The 23,584-nt window shown below is 33.8% G+C and overlaps 3 protein-coding genes across 5 annotated transcripts; 1 reads left to right on the top strand and 2 right to left on the bottom strand.

Moving 5' to 3' along the window:
• The first annotated feature begins 2,242 nt into the window (after positions 1–2,242).
• On the top strand, positions 2,243–9,649 carry LOC142621630 (nucleoid-associated protein At4g30620, chloroplastic-like). Its single transcript, XM_075794940.1, has 7 exons — positions 2,243–2,406; positions 4,436–4,590; positions 6,916–7,016; positions 7,104–7,143; positions 7,774–7,845; positions 9,202–9,258; positions 9,349–9,649. The coding sequence occupies exons 1-7, from the start codon at positions 2,316–2,318 to the stop codon at positions 9,421–9,423; spliced, it is 591 nt and encodes a 196-aa protein (XP_075651055.1). The 5' UTR covers positions 2,243–2,315; the 3' UTR covers positions 9,424–9,649.
• Positions 9,650–11,921: 2,272 nt separating this feature from the next.
• On the bottom strand, positions 11,922–15,118 carry LOC142622462 (serine carboxypeptidase 24-like). Of its 3 annotated transcripts, none has more exons than XM_075795927.1 (9): positions 14,874–15,118; positions 14,205–14,312; positions 14,003–14,098; positions 13,819–13,911; positions 13,633–13,718; positions 13,150–13,550; positions 12,818–12,913; positions 12,197–12,302; positions 11,922–12,065 (listed from the first exon to the last, which is right to left on the bottom strand). In XM_075795927.1, the coding sequence occupies exons 1-9, from the start codon at positions 15,103–15,105 to the stop codon at positions 11,922–11,924; spliced, it is 1,362 nt and encodes a 453-aa protein (XP_075652042.1). In that variant the 5' UTR covers positions 15,106–15,118. The 3 variants fall into 3 exon arrangements, with proteins under 3 accessions (XP_075652042.1, XP_075652043.1, XP_075652044.1); XM_075795928.1 differs by having other exon boundaries at positions 12,818–12,922; positions 13,159–13,550; XM_075795929.1 differs by lacking the exons at positions 13,819–13,911; positions 14,003–14,098.
• Positions 15,119–18,481: 3,363 nt separating this feature from the next.
• Positions 18,482–23,296, bottom strand: LOC142635488 (serine carboxypeptidase 24-like). The gene is made up of 10 exons (XM_075809636.1): positions 23,278–23,296; positions 22,251–22,538; positions 21,556–21,663; positions 21,355–21,450; positions 21,134–21,226; positions 20,947–21,032; positions 20,464–20,864; positions 20,138–20,233; positions 18,755–18,860; positions 18,482–18,625 (listed from the first exon to the last, which is right to left on the bottom strand). The coding sequence occupies exons 1-10, from the start codon at positions 23,294–23,296 to the stop codon at positions 18,482–18,484; spliced, it is 1,437 nt and encodes a 478-aa protein (XP_075665751.1).
• Between the last annotated feature and the right edge of the window lie 288 nt (positions 23,297–23,584).

The following is a 23,584-nucleotide window of genomic DNA, read 5'->3' as shown; positions in this document are numbered from 1 at the left end:
TTAAAGGACTTTTAAGAGTTTTAATGAAGAATTTATTAATTTAATCATTAAATATCTTTTATTTTACTCAATTATTATATTTAGAATTCAATTTAGGGGTGACAGTGCTAAGCCGAATTGAGCTATTTATTAATTGGTGTCTTTTTAGATTCTGTGCAAAGATGATTTTTGGGGCTAGCCCAGAATTCAATGTTGGGACCAAAGGAAAAGTCCAATGGCTATCGGTGTGCATGCTTACTTGGGATCAGCCCAATGCCCAAATCATGCTTGAATAACACTTGGCCCTTCAATTTGACCATATTAAGAGCAACCACGTCAGTTCGGTTAAAAATTCCGTCTATTTTACACAAAAAACCTCCTTCTAAAATTTTACACATTCACTTTTACAAATCACCCACATCAGTTCATTTATTCTACAACATCTATTAATTAAATAATCACTTTTTTCACCATTTTTTATTATTTATCTCAACGGCCTAATCTTATACCCGCGCACTATCTGTTCCTTCTGTTCATTTCTGATTCATCTCTCTCTCTCTCTCTCTCTCTCTCTCTCTCTCTCTACCCATTTCAGATCAACCGTCCATCTCGATCAACTCTCCGATCCACGAGCGCCGTCCTCCATTTCTCAATCTGACCGAGCTTCGATCCTCTGTTTCTCGACCCGATCCAACTCCGTCCTCTGTTTCGCGACCCGATCCAGCTCCGATCCAGCTCCGTCCTCTGTTTCGCGACCCGATCCAGCTCCGATCCATCTCCGTCCTCTGTTTCTCAAGCCGATCCAGCTCCGTCCTCTGTTTCTCGATCCGATCCAGCTCCGCTCCGATCCGATCCGAGCTCCGTCCTCTGTTTCTGGGTTGAGGCAAAGCGGGTTTTCTGGGTTTCTTTGAATTTGGTTTCTGTTTTTGTTTATTTTGGGTTGAATTTTTTGTTGATTTTAGTTTTTTTGTTGAGGCAAAGCTCCGTCCTCTGTTTCTGTTTTTATTTATTTATTATTTTGGGTTGGGGCAAAGCGGGTCCGTTCAGAGGAAGAGGGAGAGGGAGAGAGAGAGAGAGGCAGAGAGAGAGAGAACAGATGGAGAAAGAAGAGAGGTGAGAGAAAAAAATATAAAATAATATTTTACACCGCTACAGTAACCGTGTATATTTACACGGTACTGTAGCGATTTTGAACGAAATGTAAAATATAAACAGTTATGCATGGACTGATGTGGGTTGTTTTTTTATCAAAAATGTGTAAATTTAAGCATTTTTTTTATTATACACACTTATACACTAACTGATACAATTGCTCTAAGACCATATACTCATTTTATATTATCTTGTTGAAATGCCAACAAATATATTTATATTCAAAAAAATAAAAAAGTATGGATTAATATAAATCGTATATCAAAACGGTCACCATTAAATGATTCACTTATATTAAAAAGTAAGAATAATGAATTAAAAATTATAATATAAAATATTAACTAAATAATAAATATAAATATCATTTAAATGATATTTAAATATAAAAGAGTTCATTTAAGATATTGGTGTTCACTTTTAGGGTTTTAGCCCCCAATTGTGTTGAGTTGGCCTAGGTAAAAATCCTCAAATCACCGTATATTTTTAGTGCAATGGTTACTTTATAAGTATAAGTGTTTGTGGGTGTAAGGGGTAAGGGTCAGGGTCAAGGTTCAAGTGTCTAAGAGTGAGATTCACACACACATATACTTTTTTTTTTTGGAGAGAGTTTTAACTTATGACGTTCGTTTATGATGACAACTCTTTATCACCAGACCAAGACACCAATCAGTTTTTGGTGTAGGTGATAATTGAACCTCAGGTCTCTTATACAATCGTCAGATACTTTATTTATTGAGTTAACTAGAACCTACGCACACACACATATACTTAGATTAAGTTAGAGTAAAAATTTTATCGTGATTGTGTTTATATATATATCCAAAGGATTGTAATAAAGTGGACTTAGTTTGGTTCTAGTCTCCTTGAGTAGTACATTGAATTAGTTACCATTGTGATTCACTCTCAACAATGTGTTACTATCGCAACGTGTCACTATCGCAACGTGTCAGATTACTTTGCCCAAATAAAATAACCTAACCTTTAAGAATTTCAGTCCACGTGTTCAACTATAATTTGCCTGTTCTTTGTGTCAGCTGAACTGCAAGTGACAGTGATTCTCAACACTCAAAAAAAGAAAGGAAAAAAAAAAAAAAAAAAAACGAAGCAAAGAAATAAAAACCTATACATTATCCTCTCGAAGCAAAAACCAAGTAACTCTCTCACTTTTTTCACAGTGTTGAGCAATGGCGTCGACGATGTCTCTGGTTGGTCAGATATCGAACCTACAAGGAGTAAATGACTGGAGAAAGCCTTGCCCTTCATCACTCTCACTCTGTATCTCTCTTTCCTCTCTTTATTACCTGTTTGTTTGCTGAGAAAACTTAGGATATTAGGGAATAATGCTTTCAAATGGGAAACAAAATATATTGATATCAGTATTTCTGGGATATGGGTTTCTTTTGTGTAGTGGGTTTTAGTTAAGATCAATCATGTATTGCTCATTTTGCATTTGTTTTCTGGGATTGTTTTTAGAGTATGTAATTGCACTTCTATGAATTTGATAGCTAGTTCAAGTTGAGATTTTTATGATTTTGGGTACTTTTTTTTAGTCCAAAGTTATTAAATTGAGCCATTATGGGTCTAGGGAGTGTCTTGTTTTGGTAGATTAAAGCTTTTACACTGACAGAAATGGGTTAGGACAAAACTTAGGAACATTAGGTGCTGTTCTTTGGTTTCCATCTCTTAAGATTCAGCCATGTGTACTTAACTTAAATGCACTTCCATCAATGAGAAAAAAAGCCACATGGTTGAATCTTAAGAGGGGAACTTAAGGAACAACAGCTAAGTACTATCTAAGTTTTGTCCAGGGTTATTACTTGCACAATGAAATGGGACATTATAGTTTCACAGAACAGCTAATGTCTCTACAATAGTGTCTTTGAGAATAAAATTACCTTTGCACAAAGAATGTCGGACGAGGATGACCTAACAATCTTTGAAATGAGAAGAGGAAATCTACCATATGTGTAGGTATTAATTTTTAGGACATGCTACCTTAGATTTGTAAGTTGGAACACTTAGTAACACGGATGAACTGGATGCTGGAGAAGATGGACAACTTAAGATTAGAAGCAAGTGAAAAACTTGGCTTTTACTTTGGAGAAAGATATTAAAATTAAGGTATGCTATTAGACCTTTAATTATTAATGAGGTTGGCAAAGGAGATTCGATTTTACGGCTGAATAACTGGCACCCATGAGGGAAATCTTTATGAGAGATTTGGCTATGGTGTTGTATATGATGCTGCTGGCAATGTTAATGCTTGGGTTTCAAATGTTTTGCAGAATGGTTATTGGAGTTTTTTTTTGGGGGGGGGGGGGGGTTCCAGTTATATCATATGAGTTAATCACTGTTCAAGAAATTTTCAAGTTGATTTTGGTGATACAGATGGAGTTCAATGGTTCCCTCCCAGTTCACTTGTAGATCTGCTTTCAGGGCTGGGCAGTAAAAAGTGGAATGGAGCAAACTAATTTGGTTCTTGGGTTCTATGCCAAAGCATGCATGTATATCTTGGTTGACCGTTAAGAATCCTTTAACCACTCATGAAAAATTGGTTTCTTGGAGTTATCAAGGTGACTCATTGTGTCTCTTTTTCAGGGGGACAATTGAGTGTAGGGATCATATCACTTTGAATGTCCTTTTTAGGAGAATCTGGCTGTATTTGATGAAAATGCGTCTCTGTAGGAGGTTGATCTTCAGCTGGAATAATATTTTGTAGTGGGGACTGCATAACTTGAAAGGGAGGATTGCAAACTATCAGTAAAGTGGTCTTTGCTTCTACCATCTATCGTTTGTGGATCCAAAGAAATGGCAGATTTTATGGAGTGGAATACTTTCTGAAAAGTGTATTATGATAGCTATTAGGATTTTTTATAGTCTTGTTTGTCTAATAAAATCAGCTCATTCATAAAAAAAGGGTTAAAAATTTAACATTGTGATGAAAAAAATCACCTCCCCCCCTCCCTTCTCGGCCCCAAAGGAAAAAGGAAAAACAATAGGAAGATGGGATTTAGAAGATGAAAAGTAAATATGGATCTTACTTTTGTTATAACTAATTGGATATATGATGCTTTCTTGAGTTTCTTATATGTTTGTAGAATGTGGTATTGTGGCTTAGGAAACTATGCCAAGAGAAGTTTGGTATTCAAATTCTCTGTAATTATTCATGCCTATAACAATTCATTCTTTAATTTTGGCTTTTCTAGTTATTTTGCAAGGATTCTAGATCTCTGAAGCATGTACCTGAATCATTTATGATAGTAAAAGAGTTGGTGGTAACTGACTCTTGTCCTGCTCATTACAGGTAACCTAACTTCAAGCTCAAATTCAGTGGGTATGCAGATGTTTTCTCGGTGTGGTCGGGGAAAATATGGCCATAATCATAGATCTCTTCGTGTATGTGGTCTATTTGGAGGAAAAAAGGAAAACAATGAGAAGAGTGAAGATGCTCCTTCAAAGGTTGATGAAATTAACTTTTTCTTCTGGTCCTGAAGTATTCGTAGGTTTTAATTGTTTGCTTTTTTCTATATAGACAGTTTTAGAGATTCAAGTTTGCATTTTGCATGTTTAGACAGATGTCGTATCCATTTTTTATACTAGTTCAATATGCCTTGTTTATGCCTAAAATATTCATATAGTTACATTTTTTGTAAAGCTTCTTTGATTGACCATATTTTAATGTATTTCTGATTCTTTGTATTTCCATTCCTTCATATGAACTGCTACTCCTAGTTCAATTCATGTCAATATTAGAACACAAACTATCAAGGATCAAAATTTGTTTGAACATAAGTATTAATGATGAACATTTGGAGGAACTTTTTATTTTTTAATTTATTTTAGGTGCATCTTGAAGTTCTTGAGAAACGTCTTAACCAAATTTGATGATATTTTGATGTAGTAAGAAGTTTCTCTGTTGCGTGCCAATGAGAAATCCAAAAGTAATATATATATATATATATATATGTGTGTGTGTGTGTGTGTGTGTGTGTGTGTGTGTTTCCTGACCCTCATTTGATGCTATGGTATGTAGGACATTAGTCCCTAACAAAAGTGGTTATTGGGTGTTTGATGACATGGCACTTCAGGCTTTATCTGATCCCTATTTTGGAACTGGTGGAACTGTGTTCCTTTATTTTTTTTAAGTTCCATAACTGTTTTACACGAGCCTTTTCACTTGCATATAAACACACATCTATAGAGACATACAAAAGATGTGCACTGGAATAAAATCACAACCATGAGCTTATCTACCATGCCTGTGTCTAGATTTTGGAGAGTTGCTGTTTGTCCATGTCATGGGTTTTAAGTTTTGTGATGCAAGATAGAGCTTCAATGGGCTTTGATACCAATTTTGATATGGTATCCTTATAAATTCAATACTATTAAATTAGGATTTTTGATTAGATCTTGTAGGGTTCTTGAATAGGGTTTACATTTAAGGATTTAGGTAGGGTTAGGTAGTAAAAAGATTGGATATTGAATGAATTTGATGGATGTTTGGAGTCAAGACAGTAAATAGAACAAGAAACAAAGAAAGATAAACCTTAGGCAATCACACCCTTAACTTGCATTGATTTTATTGAATCCAATCTATCCGTCTCCATTATTGACTACATAAAAGCCTTTATATAGGCTAGTGCTAAACCCTTTCTTAGAATTAGGACTCCGAAATAACCTTTTCTCATAAAGTCTCGGACTCCTAATCACAAAAAAACAAAAAAAAGGGGAAACAAGAAAAAAAAGAGTATTTAAGAACTTCTAAACCTAATAGAAATAGAAAAACATAAAATTAGCCCCATGGGCATCTCTTCCATTGGGACCGAAACGTATATATAGGTCTGTGGCACAGCCAATCATAATCCCTTCTAGAAAATCTGAAGACGATCAAAATACCGCTGATTTTAGGACACCTAATTAAATCTGAACCTGCAACGTTCTAATCTAAAGAACTTTAACACTTTTCAGACTCAATAATAACTAAAGTAGCATATGAAAGCTGCCAAAAGGGACCCACATTGAAACTAGACCACAATTCTTGAATCTTGTGGTAGTTAATCTTGATTTTCACTTTTTCTAGAGCGCTTTGCTGGCTGCATCATTTTGTCCACCCAAAATTCATTTCCTTGTGGGCAACAGTGTATGAGGTCTGAAACCTAATGAAAAATAAATGTTTGAAGAAGTTGGAGCCTCGTATTTGTTTGTGACTTGAGTAAAAAATTCTGAATTTCTCTATCGTTGCAAGGCCATGAAGCACTGCATCCTTTTTTATTTTTTTATTTTTTTTCTCTAGATTTTAGAGTTAGAAATTGCTTTAAGCACAAACTTCTCATACTATGGCATGCATCTCAGACTGACAAGAAATGGCTTCTATTGCATTGTATTCAGTCATAAACAAGGCCTCAGAGGAGTCTCAAGTTTTGGATGATATCATAATACCTACGGTGAGAGTAGTACAAGTCAGGTGGTACAGTTATCGGTAGAGTAAGAGTACTTATTTTATCTGGACTTGGGACTTGCCCTTATGACCCTCATCCTCCCCTCCTCTCCTCAAATTATTTTTAGTGAAAAGTATCACTCTATACCTTGGTGTATCACGATGTTTTCCCTTGAAAGTGAGATATTGTAACAGATATAGGGAGAAAAAAATTTGTTTGCAACCTTAGATCAAATTTATAAGGACAATCAACTTGATTGGTTTTGGACATTATAGTTGCATGATGACCTGGAGTTGGAATTGTATCTCTAAACTGAAACTAATATTACTTTGCTAATTGATCGTAGGCAGGAATTTTTGGAAACATGCAGAATCTTTATGAGACAGTGAAGAAAGCACAAATGGTTGTCCAAGTTGAGGCAGTGCGGGTGCAAAAAGAACTTGCTGCGTAAGGCTTATATGTTACACCCATTACTTCTGAACTTCGACCTCTGTGTTGATGATTACTAATAGTTTTTATCATTTTGTTTTGCAGAGCTGAGTTTGATGGTTATTGTGAAGGTGAGCTAATCAAGGTAATTAGTCTCTCTCTCTCTTTGCTCACACGAAATGTTCATTTGTTAGATCAATTATTTGCTCATGTTTCCATGATGTCAAGATTTGTTTTTAGCTTTTTTTTAGCTTTACTTATCCCAAAAAAAAAAAAAAAAAAATATTTTTTTTTAGCTTTTGTTTTGGTTTGCCTTAACGAAATAGTTTGCAAAAAATGGAAAATTTATTTGTGTTATATTGTATTTAGTGGGTTTTAAGGGGTAAAGTTCTTTCTTTTGTGGGTAGAGTCCTTACTAATAAGATCGGAATCATTGTGGAAGGTAATAAGATCATGTAGGCATTTTAGTTGGTATCATTTGGATTTGGTATCTTTGTTATAATTCTTTACAATATATGCTGCCAATGTAGTGAAAATAAAGGGTCATCATTCTAAATGTCACTTTCTAGTCCTACCCTGTGGAATGATTTTGTTTTTCATGGATGTTTGGTTGCCCCCCAATATGCTTGCTTCTATATCTCTTCACGAATGGGCTGTACTATCCATCTTAGTGATGTTTGGAAATGCCTCTAATGATTTGATGACGTCTTAATATTACAGGCCTTAGTTTATTTATTCGATGAACTTCGCAATGATTCTTAACTGATGCTTTTAGGTAACACTATCTGGAAACCAGCAACCTGTTCGCACAGAGATCACTGAGGCTGCGATGGAATTAGGACCAGAGGTGAGTATCTTCAATTTACACATACTTCTCACTTCATCTTTATATCAATTTTAGTTTGGTAAATTAAACCTACCTCCCTCGAGGACTCTCAAATGACACTCCTAAACTATGGACGAAATGACACTCCTCCCTTGAGGATTGTATAAATGCAACAAACTAGTCTGTGCTCTCCCTTACTGAATTCCCTAATGGAATATTTCATTTTTATTATAATAAAATTCCTACTTATTTATACAAACGTCAAGAGGGTAGAAGTTTCATTTCTTCCATTGTTTGGATGGGAATCTTAAAAAAAAGAAGAAATATTCCATTAGGGAAGTCATTCATGGATTTATCTATTATATTTATACAAGCTTCAAGGGAAGGAGTGTGATTTTCTTCCATAATTTTTGTATGGCGGTGACATTTTGTAAAATCTTAAGGGAGGTTTGTGTAGTTCGGCTATTTTATTATAAATAGGTATGAGATTGAACTTATCACTTCATTCTCCATCCCTTATATATTGGGGAGATATGGTCTTAAAAAAAAAAATATGTAAAACGTATTCTTATAATAGATTGAATCACTCAAGCAAATAGAATCACTCAAATTCCACGAGACAACCAAATGAACCCTAAAGCAACATAATCTTGAATGAGGTGTTCTTGTTTATTGAAAACTTCTGTAGGCATTGGGTCTTTGCATTTTCACTATCTTGTCCTTGTACCCATAAGGACATGTTCATTGCTGTTACTGATCCATTGCCATTTTCACTGTATGGTTATGACAATTGACAATAGCATATATATATATTTATCTTTAGTTGAAACTACGTAAGTATCATATGATATAAAAGTTAGCAGTGTGGGGTGACTGTTAATATCCTTTAGTTTTTCTCTTTAAGAATAAGTTTTGGAAAATATATTAACTGGAAAATTGTTGAATAGAATTTTCTGGAAAGAAGGAATGGGGGCTGGGGGAGAAACCAGTAAATTTTTTTTTTAGGTAACACTTAATAAACAAAAAAAATTCTTGGTAACTACCTAATGATGCTCAACCATTTGATGTTTAGGCTAAGAAACATGCCTATCTAATGATCCAATTGTTAAGAGTGCATATCTTGGAAACATGTATATCTTTTTGAAAACATCTTGGAAACATATTTAGAAAAGAAGAAAACAATTTAATTAGTTAATATGCGGGGTTCCATCACCCTTAAAATTGTGCAGAATCTTCAAAGAATGTAGGAAATAGTTTAAAGTGTCCAATTGGTTTGAGGTTCTGATTACCGTGATGGATGGGATACTATTTAAGACTTACAGATATATGTTTTCCATACTTATAAAAAAAAACATACATGTTTTCCATTATGTGCAGAAACTTTCGCTTTTAGTTACTGAGGCATACAAGGATGCGCATCAGAAGAGTGTCCAGGTGAGAATTTCCGTTTTTTGTATTTGAAACTCTTCTCCCACCTTTGCTAATTGCTACAAAACCGAGAGTCTCAGCTTTTATATTTTTTAGGCCATGAAGGAGAGGATGAGTGATCTTGCTCAGAGCTTGGGAATGCCTCCAGGCGCTGGTGAGGGTTTGAAGTAATAATTTTTTCATCTCACACTGGTATCTGAGATGCACTTCAATTTTGTATACGATTACAAATCAAGGCAGGACTACTTGCTTGTACTATGACCTTGAATCCAGAAATGCTCTTTTCAAATTGATAAGCAGAGATCTTTGGAATTAGCGTGCAGCTAATTTATCTGCACGTCTTCCTAAAGTTGTAAAGGATGTCTTTTCCTTCATTCAGTTAGATTTGTTGTAGAAATTGTCGTTCATTTTCTAGGTGCTGGTAATGTGTTTTTTTTCATAATACGTGAAATGGCTTTAAAGAAAAATTAAATATTCTTTTGGTCCTTAATTAAAGATTGAATTGGGTTACTCAATTGGTTTCTAAATGGCATGCAACATTGGGAAGCCATTGGTAAAAATGCTGCAGTTAAGATTTTATTTATTGGAATTGTGACTTGAAATTGATAGGATCTTGTTCTGTGAATAGAGGCACTAATTTTGGATTTGTAATATATCAATCCGAATCATGAAACAATTTCACTTAATAAGTTGTTCAAAGATGATCAATTTTCTTTTGTTATCATCTCCAAATAATTTGTCAAGATTCTGGCAATTCCTTCCCCGCCAAAAAAGATTTGAAAAGAATGAATGCTCGCTTGGGTTGAAATGGTGGAACCTTGTGGCCAGCACCTCTCACTGAAGTAAAAGATGGTTCATTGTAGGCCTTTGGCCATCCTCCTACCTATAAAAAGGTTTAATTTCTAGATTATTGTAACACTTATTTGTGAATATTTATCTACCTATCTGCATATTTTTATTAGTGTGTTGGAGGTTTAGATTGATTTTTGGTAAGAAATTGTGGTTAATTACCTGCTCGTCTGCATACCATGGATACCACTTGGTTTTAATTGATGGCTGAGGGATAGCCTAGTGGTAGTCATTGGAACCACTGCATCTGTGTCCTCAATGCATCAACAAAGAAGCAATTGCCTGAAAAAAATTAGATCTTTCTTTTCGTTTGTACTTCATACTTTTCAAATCAGAAGCAATTGCATTTACCCTACTCTTTAATCCAAGTCACCGGCCTAAAATTGCTTACCACGTGATGCTAAAGCCAAGGTTTAGCAAGTGACTGTGACAACAAGTAGCAAAGGTACAAATTTTGATTTGTGGCAATTATTGCACAAAAGCCAAGAAAATTCTTCAAATTATTATCTAGAAGCTCCCATAGAACCTTAAACATGTGGACTAGTAGACAACACACAACTTGCCCTTCCCTTTTACTTCAAAGGAACACTATTTACACTAGCCAAAAATATGTTGGGGAAAAAAGGGGGGGGGGGGGGGGGTGGAGGGGAACAAACGACAGAACGGTGAAATTTTTGCTAAGTTTTATTGTTCTCATACATTATGAATGGTAGTTTATTTGTTCATATCTATTATAAAATCAATAATTATGAAAATTGTTATTCCTAGAATTTAAATGCTTTTACTTGAAAATCTATATTCTTAGACCAGTTGCAATCAACTTCTTATATGTCGGCAACATAGAAATTTCAGAATCAATCTAATTTCTATTGACATCATTACTGCACAATAAAAAAGTATATATAGACATTAGATGCATTCACCAGATGCCTAGGTTTATGTTTTCAATTTATACAAAAAAGAAAAAAGTTAATAGATTTATAGCTCAACTGATATATATATATATTTTTTATAAATTTTTTAAATATTTCTAACAAAGATGTCTAAAGTTCAAATCACTCTTTCCCAATTATCTAATTATTAAAAAGTAAATACATAAACAAAAAGTATTAAGTTATTAAATAGAAAAACTAAAAACAATCCAGTTGTGAAGATTTCCATAACATTTCTATGCATTGCCTTATGCACTTCCTGTAGATTATATATATATTTTTTGAAAGTCCCGTAAATTATAATACTTCTCCACATAATGTATAACACATGGATTGTACCCAGAAACCCTTCAATGTAATAGAGTATTTTTGGGCCTTGGAGCCCCCATAGTATTATTACACAATGCCACACAAGGTGGTGTATAAATACTGTATATATTGATTTATGTTTCTAAGCTTATAATTCTTGACGTATAACATTGCACCATCACATTCCTGTGATGTATGTACCTCCTTTAAATTGCAATTCTTGAAAATTGATTCGTAACTTGTATCAGATATCATTGAATGACTCTACCAATATATTATTAATTATCAGATATCATTATATCAGATATCCGTAGATGTATATATTGTTTAGGTATATTGATATAATTGGAGAATCTAAGGAACCATACCTAAGAATGCCATGGTTTATCTTCAATTTTCTCAAATATGGTTAAGATTTTACTTATTGGATTTGTGAGTTGAAATGGAGAGAATCTTGTTCCATATATAGATGCACTAATTTTGGATTTGTAATATACCAATCCAAATCATAAAACAATTACACTTAATAAGTTGCTCACAGATAAACAGTTTCTTTAGTTATCATATCCAAGTAATTTGTCAAGATTTTGGCAATTCCTTCCCTGCCAAAAAAGATTTGAAAAGAACGAATGCTCGCTTGGGTTGATATTGTGGAACCTCGTGGCCAGCTCCTCTCACTGAAGCAAAAGTTAGCTCATTGTAGACCTCTGTCCATCCTCCTACCTATAAAAAAAGGGATTAATTTCTAGATTATTGTAACATTTCTTTGTGAATATATATCTACCTATCTATATATTCTTGTTAGGGTGTTGTAGGTTTTGTTTGATTATTGGTAAGAAATTATGGTTAATTACCTGATCATCTGCATACCATGGATACCACTTAGTTTTAACTATAAGATTGAGATGGCCGAGAGATAACCTAGTGCCAGTTACTGGAACCCCTGCATCTGTGTCCCCACTGCATCAACATAGAAGCAATTGCCTTAAATTACTTACTTTTCAAATCAAAAGCAATTGCATTTACACCACTCTTTAATCCAAGTCACCGGCCTAAAATTACTTACCAAGTGATGCTCTAGCCAAGGTTTACCAAGTGACTGACAACAAGCACCATGGTCCATGAGTACAAATTTTGATTTGTGGCAATTAGTGCACAAAAGCTAAGAAATTTCTTCAATTATGATCTAGAAGCTTTGAACTTGAAACATGTGGACTAGTAGACAACAAACAACTTGCCCTTCCCGTGCACTTCCAAGGAACATTATTTACACTAGCCAAAAATACCTTGGGGAAACCATGATATTTGTATTCTCGTTTTCAAGGGGGAAAACCAATGTGACAATGGTGAAAGTCTTGCTAAGATTTATCGTTTTTCATACATTATGAATGGTAATTTATTTATTCATATCTATTATAAAATCGATATTACTCTAATTATAAAAATTGTCATCCTTAGAATTTAAAAGCTCTTGCCTGAAAACCCATATTCTTAGACCAGCAGTAATCAGCTTCTTATATGTCGGCAACATAGAAAGTTCAGAATCAGTCCAATTGCTGTTGACATCAGCACTGCACAATATAAAAGTATATATAGGCATTAGATGCGTTCATCAAACGCCTAGGTTTATGTTTTCAATTTTAAAAATAAACAAACTAAGTAAATAGCCTCATAGCTAACCTGACATTTTTTAAAATGTTTTGAAATGTTTTTAACGAAGATGTTTGTGGTTCAAATCACTCTCTCCCAATTATCGAATTATTAAAAAGTAAATACATAAAATAAGTGTTGTCATTAAATAGAAAACCTGAAATCAGTCCAGTAGTGAAGAAGTCCATTAACATCTGCATGCATTGATTTTTGCACTTCTGGTAGATTATAATACTTCTTCGCATAATGTATAGCACATGGATCATACCCTGAGACCCTTTGATGCAATAGAGTATTTTTGAGCCTTGGAGACCTCATAGTATTATTAAGCAATTCCATGCAAAGTGGTGTATAAATACTGTGTTCATTTATGTTTCCATGCTCATGAGCCTCGACATAGTGCACTGCAGCATTACATTCCTGTGATTTATGTGCTTCCTTGAAATTGCATTTCTTGAGAATTGATTGGTAGCTTGTATCAGATATCATTGAATGGCTCCACCAATATATTATTTTTCCAATGAAGTCATAGTACTCATCAATTAGAGCATTTCCCACCTACATAATTCGATTGAAATTTTTTAATTAGAGTTATGATCAATCTTGGAGTTCAAATTTGTGTTAGTTATGTATTACTTACTATAAATCCTTTAAGGTTGAAAATGGGTTGCAAGAGTGCCTTATTATATTCGACAATTTTCTCTGCCAATTGGGGAACATAATGCCCTATAAAAGGAATGAAAACATAAGCTTATATATGATTATTTAGAATTACTCATAATTATGTAATAATAAGTTATTAGTTATTTGTTGCATATATATTTACCAGCATAGCTCTCTCCAGCAATGTAGAATTCTCGATGTTTGTATTGTGGAAATCTTGACATCCATCTAATTAGAAATATTAGAGCATCCTTAGCTGTGTCACAAAATTGGTAACGCATAGGATTCACTTACAACATAAATTTATGGAAATTAAATAATAATAAAAAATCATCAAAATCTAGTACCAGTCCGTTTATCTCCGGAATCTTTAAGATTGGAGCTTGTATTTGCGTACGAGAAACCAACACCAACAGGCGATTCAAGAAATAAAAGATTCGCTTCTGTAAACACAAAAAGTAAAGACGTGACAAATTTTAGCCACAAATTAGCCAAGATAAAGGTTTACCAACTTGCTTAATATTAATTATTTTAAATAGTGGTTGTTACCTCTATTCCATGAATACTCATTGAGATAAAGAGATGAACCGGAACTGTTAATCCTAAATGGCCCGATTTCCACCGATGCTCCATATGCCACCGATGAAGCACCTGGCCCTGCACAATTACACAATGTATAATTATTAATAAGATGATTCAGGTCAATTTTTTTGAAGTTAAGCCATGCGGTAGGTACAAAATAGAGTAGTGATCATTTGCTAAGTAGCATAATTTTAGTATAGTTACAAGTTAGTAACGGAAGACGTGTTTTATTAACGAATTCCCTTAAGAAGATTGTTAATAGACCGTTTAAAAAAATTTTATATCACTTTTATAGGAAATATAAAACCTTGTCAACAAAATTAGTTATATTTTTCTTTTCCTATAAAAAGTTTTTAAATTTTTTTTCAAAACTAATTCTCTTAGAGCATCCATTAATTTTTCACACGAAGGATAACAAAATACGTATAACCGTATAACTTTTCTACTTAAAAAAAAAAAAAAATTATTTATGAGTTTCTATAGTTGTGTACAACCTTTTCACAAATATATTGAAGCACCTATGAGGTTATGACCTTCCCTTTTCATTGATAATTGTTATTATCCTATCACCCTAGAATAACAAAAGAATAGTAGTAGGTGGAAATTAAAAGAAAGTGAGAAAGAAGCTAAACTAACCTCCATTGAGCCAAAGAACAAGAGGTTTCTTTTCAGGAAAAGAAGTGGCTTCAGTCAACCAGTAGAAGAGAGCTCGTCCATGTTGCTCGTTGACCGTAACATAGCCAGAAAATTGAGAAAATGTGACTGGTGGTTGTCCAGGCAGTGCTGAAATTCGATCTAGCTCTTGTTGTTTTGGCAAGGTAGTAGCAATGGCAGTGGTGATGGTTGAAGAGAAAAAGAGTAAGAACATGATGAGTTTAAGGACTACACTTTGGAACACCATTGGTCCCTCCAGAAGGCCAACTGATCATACCTGGATCCGAACTTAGTTAATAAGCCAATACAATATCATAAATGCATCACAAGAGATCTCTTACTTAGGGTTACAATAGTAATTATCCAGTAATCTGTAAGACTGTAACTATAGTGACCTAGTATTTTCTTCCTCAAGTAATTGTGAATATTACTAATTAAGTTAAGGAAATATTATGTCGCTGTTTTTTGGGAATATGTAATGATTTTTTAGTTTACAAATACAACGTATCAACTCCCAAGCCATTGGTGCCACTCTCACTCATTTAATTGAAAGGTTGAGATAATTAAAATGAAAAAAGTTTACATTTAATTTTATAGGCCCATTGTTCAAAGCTTAACCAAGTTTTGGGATGATATATAGTAACTCAATTAATTGAGAAGTTGAATCAAACCAAGTTTTTTAAGTTTGGTTTAGAAAATCCGGTTTCATAATGGAATGTCACTTAACACCGGGAGGTTTGATTGTGGATGAAAAAGTGGGAGGATAAAAATTGGGGGAGATAATGGAAAAGTGAGTTTTTTTTTTGTGTTAAGTTGGAGAATGAAAAAGTGAAAGGATAGAAAATAGAGTTTATATAAATTTACTTTCATGCCTTTGCTACATAACTTTTTTTATATTAATATTTTATAAATGAAAAAAATTATTATTTTTTGGAATAAAATAAGCAAGCCAATCATTTTATTTTTTTGGAATAAAATAAGCAAGCCAGTCATTTAACAAAAAAAAAAAAAAAAGAAGAAGAAGAAGAGAAAATTGGTAGGCCAACCAATCTTTTTTCCCTCATTTCCTCTCCAATTTGGGGGTTGAAAAGTGGTGGGCTTGGGAAGAAAACAACCGAGCTCCACCATTTTCTAGCTCTCCCCCCAAATCACTTTGACCAAACACCCCACTTACCTAAAATCTCTCATATTTTCTCTCAGTCATTTTCTATCCTCCCTATTCTCACTTCAATCAAATGCACCAATATTATTATGTATTGTCTGCTAGAATCTTGAATTTTAGAACAAATAATAGAAAGCATACCTTAATGTGGTGATTTTGAAAAACAAAGTAGATGATCGATCTTGGGAAACCTTCGATCTTCACCCGAATTCTACATGGTGCTCAAGATGTGTGGTCAATTCTTTACACGTTCTATAAAGATCTTTCTAAAAATTAAGTAGTAAAGGAAGATAGTTTGGGTTGAATTTGAGCCAACCAGGCCTCCAAGAAGTGTTGAAGAGATAAGAGATTAGGAAATGGTTTGGGTAAATTCTTCAATGATTCATTATTGAGATCCTCGTTTCCCTTTATACAATTCAGTTGCTAGCCATATGTAGCAATTCTGGTGTTCCTAGGTTCCTAGCCAACTAATTAACCAAGTACTTTCAATTCAGTTGCTAGCTATTTGTTACCAATTATAGTATTCCTAACAAACAAACTAACCACTTTCAATTAAAACACATTATGACACATCAGTCTATTAAACATCAGCACAGCTTCGGCACATCAGCAACCTCCAAACTGAAGTACACTCATCTGTAACAGCTTCCCACAACTAACTTGCTAACTACTTATTTATACAAACCTCAAGAGGGTAGAAGTGTTAAGGGAAGGAGTGTCATTTCTTCCATAATTTTTGAGTGGCGGTGTCATTTTGTAAAACCTTAAGGGAGGTTTGTGTAGTTTGCCTATTTTATTTTTACTATAAATCAGTATGAGATTGAACTTAGCACTTCATTCTCCGTCCCTTATATACTGGGGGAGGAGACAGTCCTTTAAAAAAAAAAATTGTAAAACGTATTCTTATAGCAGGATCTTCTCACATCTATTAAATTCCTAAAAGGGTCTGTTTTGGTTCTCTTTATATCATTGTTCAGAATTTATGGAACACTGGTTTGGAATGTGGATTTATTGATTAGATGCTATACAAAAGCAAATAGAATCACTCAAGTCCCATGATAACCACATGAATTCCCTGAAGCAACATAGTTAATCTTGGATGAGGTGTTCTTGTTTATTGAAAACCTTTTGTAGCCATTGGGTCTTTGCATTTTCACTATCTTATTCTTGTCCTTGTATCCTTATGGGCATGTTCATTGCTGTTACTGATCCATTGCCATTTAGATGTATTGTTATCATAATAGCTTGTACACCTCTTGTAATAATTGAAACTACGTAAGTAGAATATGATGTAAAAGTTAGCAGTTTGGGGTGACTATTAGTGGAAATTTCTGGTTTGGTTTCATGGCCTGGCTCGACTGATGAAAGTTCAATTTGACCTTGTCAATATACTTTTGTTTTTTGCTTTTAAGAATAAATTTTGGAAAGATACTAACTGGAAAACTGCTGAAGAGAATTTTCTGGAATGAAGGAAAAGGGTGGAAAAATCAGTAAACATTATTCTGGGTAACACTAACTTAAACATACAAAAACAAAAAATCTTGATAAGTATCAAATGATGCTCTACCATTTGATTTTAAGCTAAGAAACATGCCCATTTAAGGATCCAATTATTATTGAGTGCATATCTTGGAAATATATTTAGAAAAGAAGGAAAAAATTTCAAACTATTTAATTGGTTAATAGGGGTTCTGTCAGCCTTCGAATATTGGAGAATCTTTAAAAATGTAGGAGATAGTTTAAACTTAGTGTCCAATTGGTTTAGGGTTCTGATACTATTTGAGACTTATACATATAGGTTTTCCGTACTTATAAAAAAAAAACATATATGTTATCCATTATGTGCAGAAACTTTCGCTTTTAGTTACTGAGGTGTACAAGGATGCACATCAGAAGAGTGTCAAGGTGACAATTTCAGGGTTTTTTGTTTTGTTTTGTTTTGTTTTTGTTGTGTTTGAAACTCTTTTTCCACCATTGCTATAAAACCGAAAGTCTCAGCCATTATATTTTTCAGGCCATGAAGGAGAGGGTGAGTGATCTTGCCCAGAGCTTGGGAATGCCTTCAGGGTTCGGTGAGGGTTTAGAGTAATTATTTCTTCATCTCATACAGGTATCTGTGGTGCACTTCAATCGCTTTTGGTCCTTAAGGATTAAAATTGGGTTACTCAGTTCGTTTTCTAAATTAAATGGCTTGACACATAGGGAAAGGAAGCCATTAGTAAAAGTGCGACGGTTTATCCTCTCAATTTTCTCAAACATGATTAAGATGTTATTTTTTGGATTTGTAACTTGAAATGGAGAGGATCTTGTTCAATATATAGAAGCACTAACTTTGGACATATCAATCCAAATCATGAAACAATTACACTAATTAATAAGTTGCTCATATATAATCAATTTTCTTTAGTTATCATCTTCAAGTAATTTGTCAAGAATGTGGCAATTCCTTCCCTGCCAAAAAAGATTTGAAAAGAATGAATGCTCTCTTGGGTTGAAACAGTGGAACCTCGTGACCAGCCTCTCTCACTGAAGCAAAAGTTAGCTGATCGTAGACCTCTGTCCATCCTCCAACCTATAAAAGAAGTTTGATTTTCAGATTATTGTAACATTTCTTTGTAAATATTTATCTACCTATTTATATATTTTTGTTAGCGTGTTGTAAGTTTTGACTAATTTTTGGTAAGAAATTGTGTTTAATTACCTCATCATCTGCATACCATGGATACCAATCAGTTTTAAGGGTGAGATTGAGATTGTTGAGAGCTAGCCTAGTGCCAGTCACTGGAACCATTGAATCTGTGTCTCCACTGCATCAACATAGAAGCAATTGCCTTAAAAATTAGATCTTTCTCTTTGTTTCTACATCTTACTTTTCAAATCAAAAGCAATGCATTTACACTACTCTTTAATCCGTATCACCACAACCTCTCACGTAGCTAAAGCTTCATAATATTTATTTTGCTTATTTGTTTGTTTCGATGTGGAACTGAGTATGTTTATAAACAAAAGCTTTTGGCTATAAACAGTAAGTTATCAATAATGCATGGGAGGCAAACACAATGGATCATAATATGCATGCAAGCTTTTATAAAAAAAGAAAAAAGAAAAAAGAAAATTTGCATGCAACAAGAAGTGTACAAGCTAGGAAGATGGCTAGGAAGAGGCCTACAAGTACTAGTAGAGTGCTTCTTTTTGTCGGAGAAGATGATTTAATGTGCCATAACCTAGTACAGATAGTTTTACAGTGCGCATGTTATTGAATCAAAAAGAAGGTTAGAGAATTGTTCTTCTTCTTTGATGGGTCGTATCAAAGAAGAAGAACAGTGGGAGAAAAGTTCAGGCATAATATTGTCTAGTACAGGTTTTCTTAAACAGTCTTTTTGTTCACTGTTGTAGTGTCTTAATGTTGTCTAGTCACTTGTAGTTGTACGTAGCCCAATCCAAGTTACCGACAAAAAATTACTTACCACGTGATGCTAAAGCCAATGTTTACCAAGTGACTGTCACAGCAGGTACCCAAGTACAAATATTGGGGTAATTTTTACAGCTTTAAGAGTAGTGCTTCCTCCCTCACATGAGGGGTGGGCTCTATGTGTAGGTCTTACCGTGGAGTCCACCCTTCATGTAAGAAGAGGAAACATTGCTCCCAAAACACTTAATTTTTTTTTCAAATATTAATGTGGCAATTTAGTGCACAAAATTCAAGAAAATTCTTCATCGAGATTGTACTATATTGTACCAAATTATGATGAAGCTCCCCAATAGAACCTCGAACACGTGGGTTAGTAGACAACAAACAACTAGCCTTTTCCTTGTACTTCCAAGGAACACAACTTACACTACCCAAAATACTTTGGGGAAATCATATTTGTATTCTAAGGAGGAAAAAAAAAAAAAGTGAGACAATGGTGAAATTTTTGCCGAGTTTTATCGTTTCTCATACATTGTGATATATAATTTATTTATTCATATCTATTTATAAAAAGTTCAAAGTTTAGGGCACATATATCGTAATGTGTGTTAATATAAAATCGATATTACTTTAATTATAAAAATTTCTATCCTAGAATTTAAAAACTTTTACCTGAAAACCCAGATTCTTAGACCAGCTGCAAACAACCGTTTGTATGTCGGCAACATAGAAAATTCAGAATCTTTCCAATTGCTAATGAGAACATCACTGCACAATAGAAAAGTATATATAAGCATTAGATGCATTCATCAAATGCCTAGGTTTACGTTTTCAATTTTAAAAATAAATGAACAAAGTTAATAACCTTATGGCTCAACTCACATTCTCATTTACGTTTTTAACGAAGATGTCTAGGTTCAAATTACTCTCTCCCAATTATCAAATTATTAAAAGGTAAATAAATAAACAAAAAAGTATCGAGTTGTTAAGTAGAAAACCTGCAAGCAGTCCAATTGTAAAGAATTCCAGTAACATTTGCATGCATTGCCTTTTGCACTTCCGGTAGATTAAAATACTTCTCCGCATAATTTTGAGTACATGGATCGTACCTAGAAACCCTTGGATGCAATAGAGTATTTCTGAGCCTTGGAGGCCTCATAGTATTATTAATCGATGTGACACAAGGTGGTGTATAAATACTGTATTCATCTATGAATCCAAGCTCATATTGCTCGGCATAGCTTTGTGCACTATCACATTCCGGTGATTCCTTTACCTCCTTGAAATTGCAATTCTTGAGAATTGATCGGTAGCTTGTATCAGATATCATTGAATGGCTCCACCAATATGTTATAACTCCAATTTTGTCATAGTAATGATCAAAATTTGCATTTCCCACCTGCATAATTTGATTGAAATATTTTAATTATAGCTATGATCAAACTTGGCGTTCAAATTTGTGTTAATTATGTATTACTTACTATAAATCCTTTAAGGTTGAAGGCGGGTTGCAAGAGCGCCTTATTATATTCAACAATTTTCTCTGCCAACTGGGGAACATAATGCCCTATAAAAAGAATGAAAACATTAGCTTATAGTTATTTAGAATTACTCATAATTACTCATAATAAGTTAATTATTAGTTGTTTGTTGCATATATATATATACCGGCATAGCTCTCCCCAGCAATGTAGAATTCTCGATGTTTATATTGTGGAAATCTTGACATCCATCTAATTAGAAACACTAGAGCATCCTCAGCTGTGTCACAAATATGGTAAGGCATATAGGATTCAATTACAACATAATTTTTTGGAAATTAAATAATAATAATAATAATAATAATAATAATAATAATAATAATCATCATCATCATCATAATCTAGTACCAGTCCGTTTATCTCCGGAATCATAGTGATCGGAGCTTGTATTTGTATACGAGAAACCAACACCAACGGGCGATTCAAGAAATAAAAGATTCGCTTCTGTAAGCACAAAAAGTAAGACATGATAGATTTTAGCCACAAATTAGCAAAGATAAAGGTTTACCCACTTGCTGAATATTAATTATTTTGAATAGTGGTTGATACCTTTATTCCATGAATACTCATTGAGATAAAGAGATGAACCGGTACTGTTAATCCTAAATGGCCCGATTTCCTCCGATGCTCCATATGCCACCGATGAGCAACCTGGCCCTGCCCAATTACGCAATGTATAATTATTAATTAGATGATTCAAGTCAATCTTTTGTGAAGTTAAGCCATTTGGAAGGTACAAAATAGAGTAGTGATCTTTTGTTAAGTAGCATAATTTAGTACAGTTACAAGTTAGTAAGAAAAGATGTGTCTTGTTAACGAATGACTTTAGGAAAATTGTTAATAAATCATTTAAGGAAACGTTTTACACCACTTTTATAGGAAATATAAAAATTCATCAAAAAAATTAATTATATTTTTCTTTTTCTATAAAAAGTTTCTAAAAATATTTCAAAACTAATTCCCTTAAAGCATATGCTACCTTTTCACATGAAGCATAAGTATAACTGTATAACCTTTCTACTTAAAAGGAAAAAAAAAAAAAAAAAAATTTATGAGTATCTGTAGTTGTATTCAACCTTTTCACAAATATATTGTTTGCCCTCTTTAGTAATCCACAATGAAGCACCTATGAGGTTATGACCTTCCCTTTTCATTAATAATTGTTATTATCCTACCACCCTAGAATTACAAGAGAATAGTAGTCGGCGGAAATTAAACGAAAGTGAGAAAATTGCTAAACTAACCTCCATTGAGCCAAAGAACAAGAGGTTTCTTTTCAGGAAAAGAAGTGGCTTCAGTCAACCAGTAGAAGAGAGCTCGTCCATATTGCTCATTGACAGTAATGTAGCCAGAAAATTGAGAAAATGTGACTGGTGGTTGTCCAGGCAGTGCTGATATTCGATCTAGCTCTTGTTGTTTTGGCAAGGCAGCAATGGCAGTGGTGCTGGTTGAAGAGAAAAAGAGCAAGGACATGAAGAGATTAAGGACTACACTTTGGAACATCATTGGACCCTCAGCAAGCCAACAAATACCTGGAACAGAACTTAGTTAATAAGCCAGCACCATATATATCATAAATGCGTCACAAGAGATCTCTCACTTAGGATTACAATAGTAATCATCCAGTAATTGGAACTAAAGTGACGTAGTATTTTCCCTCTCACCTAATTGTCGATATTGCTACTTAATGTCGATGTATTTTGGGAATATCTAATGATTTTTCAGTTTACAAATACAATGTATCAACGCCCAAGCCGCTGGTGCTACTCTCACTGATTTAATTGAGAGATTGAGATAAAATTACCAAAGTTTACATTTAATTTTATAGGCGCATTTGTTCAAAGTTTAAACAAGTTTGAGGATGATATATACTAACTCAGTTGATTGAAAGGTTGAGTCAAACTGAGTTTTTTTTTTTTATGTTTGGTTTAGAAAATCTGGTTTTATAAAGGAATGTCGCTTAGCACATAGGGTGGGTTTGGTTGGGGATGGAAAAGTTGAAGGATAGAAAATAGGGGAGAGGATGAAAAAGTGGAGAGATAGAAAAAATTTTATTTTTCCTTTTGTGTTTGGTTGGAAGATGGAAAAGTGGAAGGATGAAATATAAAGATTGTATAACTTTACTCTTATGTCCCTATTACGTAACTTTTTTTTATATAAATATTTTATAACTCAAAAAAAAAAAACTTGGAATAAAATAAGCAAGGCAAACATTTAGCAAATAACCCATAAAAAGAAAGAAAAAAAAGAGAAAAAAACTGGTGGGCCAACCAACATTTTCTCCCCTCATTTTATCTCTTTTTTTTTGTGGGCGGGGTAGGGGGGGGGGGGGGGAACAACCGAGCCCCACAATTTCCTCTCTCTTCCCATGTCACTCTGACCAAACTCTCTTCTCACCTAAGATCTCTCATATTTTTTTTCTTCCATTTTCTATCCTCCATATTTTCACTTCAATCAAATGCACCAATAGTCCTATGCATTGTTTGTTGGAAAACATAGTTTTGCAACGCATACAAAATAATGCATTGAAAGCAACACAAGAATCTAGTTCATTCATGAGAAATAATATACAATCTTG

Source organism: Castanea sativa, chromosome 1 (genome assembly GCF_040712315.1).
Source record: "Castanea sativa cultivar Marrone di Chiusa Pesio chromosome 1, ASM4071231v1".
NCBI lineage: Eukaryota > Viridiplantae > Streptophyta > Magnoliopsida > Fagales > Fagaceae > Castanea > Castanea sativa.
The sequence above is the reverse complement of the archived record's forward strand: the minus strand, read 5'-3'. Positions and strand labels throughout refer to the sequence as shown.

Coding starts and splice junctions, on each gene's coding strand:
- LOC142635488 (XM_075809636.1), bottom strand. Junction 20,865..20,946: donor TCAACCTTAAAGGATTTATA/GTAAGTAATACA, acceptor CAAATTATGCAG/GTGGGAAATGCAAATTTTGA. Junction 18,861..20,137: donor CTAAGAATCTGGGTTTTCAG/GTAAAAGTTTTT, acceptor ATGTTGATGCAG/TGGAGACACAGATTCAATGG.
- LOC142622462 (XM_075795927.1), bottom strand. CDS start 15,105: ATGTTCTTACTCTTTTTCTCTTCAACCATCACCACTGCCATTGCTACT. Junction 13,912..14,002: donor TTCCGGAGATAAACGGACTG/GTACTAGATTTT, acceptor TTTGTGACACAG/CTAAGGATGCTCTAATATTT. Junction 12,066..12,196: donor CATGGTATGCAGATGATCAG/GTAATTAACCAT, acceptor CTTTTTTTATAG/GTAGGAGGATGGACAGAGGT.
- LOC142621630 (XM_075794940.1), top strand. CDS start 2,316: ATGGCGTCGACGATGTCTCTGGTTGGTCAGATATCGAACCTACAAGGA. Junction 4,591..6,915: donor GTGAAGATGCTCCTTCAAAG/GTTGATGAAATT, acceptor AATTGATCGTAG/GCAGGAATTTTTGGAAACAT. Junction 7,846..9,201: donor CGATGGAATTAGGACCAGAG/GTGAGTATCTTC, acceptor CATTATGTGCAG/AAACTTTCGCTTTTAGTTAC.